The sequence below is a fragment of the Aptenodytes forsteri genome, unplaced genomic scaffold (genome assembly GCF_000699145.1).
Source record: "Aptenodytes forsteri isolate BGI_AS27 unplaced genomic scaffold, ASM69914v1 Scaffold178, whole genome shotgun sequence".
In the NCBI taxonomy this organism is placed as follows: Eukaryota; Metazoa; Chordata; class Aves; order Sphenisciformes; family Spheniscidae; genus Aptenodytes; species Aptenodytes forsteri.
This window is the reverse complement of record NW_008795136.1, coordinates 209,003-211,592: the sequence shown is the minus strand read 5'-3', so window position 1 is coordinate 211,592 and position 2,590 is coordinate 209,003. Positions and strand designations below refer to the sequence as shown.

The 2,590-nt window shown below is 46.9% G+C and overlaps 1 protein-coding gene across 1 annotated transcript in view; it reads right to left on the bottom strand.

Annotated features, from left to right (window-relative positions):
- Positions 1-1,378, bottom strand: part of RNF165 (ring finger protein 165) — a 13,533-nt gene extending 12,155 nt beyond the window's left edge. Inside the window, exon 1 of the mRNA XM_009278451.2 lies at positions 1,301-1,378. Within this exon, the coding sequence (XP_009276726.1) occupies positions 1,301-1,378 (78 nt within the window). The remainder of the gene's footprint in view (positions 1-1,300) is intronic.
- Positions 1,379-2,590: the final 1,212 nt, after the last annotated feature.

Genomic DNA, 2,590 nt, shown 5'->3' with positions numbered 1-2,590 from the left:
CCCATCCCTGGAAACGTTCAAGGTCAGGCTGGACGGGGCTCTGAGCGACCTGATCTAGTTGAAGGTGTCCCTGCTCGTTGCAGGGGGGTTGGACTAGATGGCCTTTAGAGGTCCCTTCCAACCCAAACTGTTCTGTGATTCTGTGAAAAAGCCTCAACATTTTAGAAAAGGAAAAAAAAAATCTGTTTTCTAAAATATGTTTTCATGGGTTATGAGCTCAAGGTATTCCTTCGCCTGTCTAAAAATGTCTCATAGGCAAGGAAATAATCTCTGCTCTAAGAAACTGTCTCTCACTGACTGCAGGACGTGAATGAGACACCTTCCACCTCTAAGAGCTGGGATTAAGACCGTGCGTCTTTGCTGAGATCCTTCAACAGCCCATCCTCATGAGCTGCACGCAGGGAGACAGCGGCTGCGGGAGACCCAACATGGACTGCTACGAGCGCAGCCATGAAACTGATGGGAATGAGGAAGAAATGAGGTGTGAAAGATATCCGTAGCAGAGGCTTTTTGCAAAACATCTGGCACTGGCTTGCGCCTCCCTCAAGATCCTTGCTTGGATGGGCCCTTGGCCCAATCCGGCACGTTAATTCCCACATTCCCAGAGCATTTACAGGCATCACAGCAAAACTTTTGGCTCTTAAACTAGGGAGAGAGGCAGCTCAGAGGTGAAGGATGAGACTCAAGTGAGGCTATTAGAGATGCCTCTTTGCTGAGGATCAGCCCCAGGATAAGACACCTACCCTTTTACGCAGTCTTTTGAACACCTCATCTTCCAAAAAACTCCTCTTTTTTTTTTTTTTTTAAATCCATGAACAACAGCACCAAGAGACTCTGAGTGTCATCCCAAGACACAGGCCAGATGTGCCCATGATGCTTTCTTCACCCAGATCCCTTCTGCTCACATCTCCCTTCTGCCGGCAGGCAGGGCCAGTCCACCACAGCAGCTCAGGGAGCCCCGAGCTCTTTCTGTTCACGTCCGTATGGAAACGGGAGATGTACAAAGAAAGCCAGATGCCAGCAAAAGAAACGGGAGAGGACCTAACAGAAATGAATGGTTTGCAAAACTGTGCATAAGTAATTACACACAGCATCTCTTAAATACAAACTAATCCTCCGTAGCACCCCTCTGAGAGAGGCAGCGGGTAACAAATGTGTGTGCTACCAGCAGCAGAACTTCTTAAGGTGATAATTTCTCATGCTGTCAGATAACAGCATGATTCGGCTACCCTATTAATTAAAACCAGAGGAGGTGGGATCAGACCCACTGTTCCCCAACGATGGAGCAGCAAACCCAGACCCATGAGCCGTCAATGTACACCATCTCCCGGTACCGCAGGTTATATTTGCTGCCGTTGGTTTGGCCCCAATTCACCATAGCCCACCGACAGGTAAAGGCTGAGTCATGAAATGGGGATCCTGTGCTGCCCTGGCCCATTGCTCAAGCTGAGCCACACTGCAATCATGGGGAGATGCCTCCTAACTACTGCGTTTGCTGGGTACTTGCAGAGCGACTCATGGTGAATTGCTCAACCTCTAGCGGCCATGGGTCCTCCCAATGGAAAACAGCTACAGCAAGTCACGGGTGAGCCATTTTACACCTCCAGGTCTTCACAGCACCTGAAGACAAGGTGCTAGAGCAGGTTAAAGTGCTAATCCCTCTGCACACCCAAACACAGCAGCCTGTGCCACCAGGCAGCAGTTTAGTTGTCTTTCAGACAAAACTGGCTTAGGAGGACACAAGACAATGAAGCTTAGTGATATTCCCCCACATTTACTGGGACAAATTTTGTAGCACATAAGTAAAGCAGAAAAAGCCAGTCTCTCATCCTCGGCATCTTTCTCGTCTCTTGATGCCTGGTGCAACCTTAGACAAGGATTTCCAGCCTTTTGCTGTATCTTGGAAGACCATAGTCTGATTTAGTGAAACATCTGCAGGACCTTCGATGCCAGAGCCATGATGAACTAGAGAGCACAGGGTGGGCAGATCATCTTGTCAGAGCTTTTGACTTGAATTTTTCCTCCCACACCAAGACAGTCCTTGCGAGGAACTTGGTCATACATTTCCCTGCAGTCCAGAAAGTGCAAACTATATCTCTGATATCTGGGCAGGAAGGCATGCAGGGCCCGTGCAGAGCCAACATAACCTAAACTAAAAGCCTAACCCATTTTGTTTTGGAACAGAGAGTTAATTCGCCTTATTTTTAGGCACTAGTCAATTAAAACAAGCATTTTTTAGTATTTTTTCTGGTACCTACTGGTGCAATGATGCATTTCACTCCATAGGAAAAATACTATCAAGATGTGACCAAGAGCATATGATTAAATAAAACCCATCAATTTCTCTTAACATAATTCACTATCTTATGCTGTAATTGTTCACTCCCTACAACTAATCCAATTGCTGAAGAGGATTTTGATGGCAAAGCAAAGACTTTGGGGAGTACTTCAGCAAATCTATGCTTATTAGCAGTCATTAAATCATACAGCTGGCATAACTGAACCAGCTTGCACAACAAAGAGCCAGTCCTTGCCGAGCATGGTACTGGTGGACCCCAGAAAGCCCTGGCAAACAAATTACAGTGCTCAA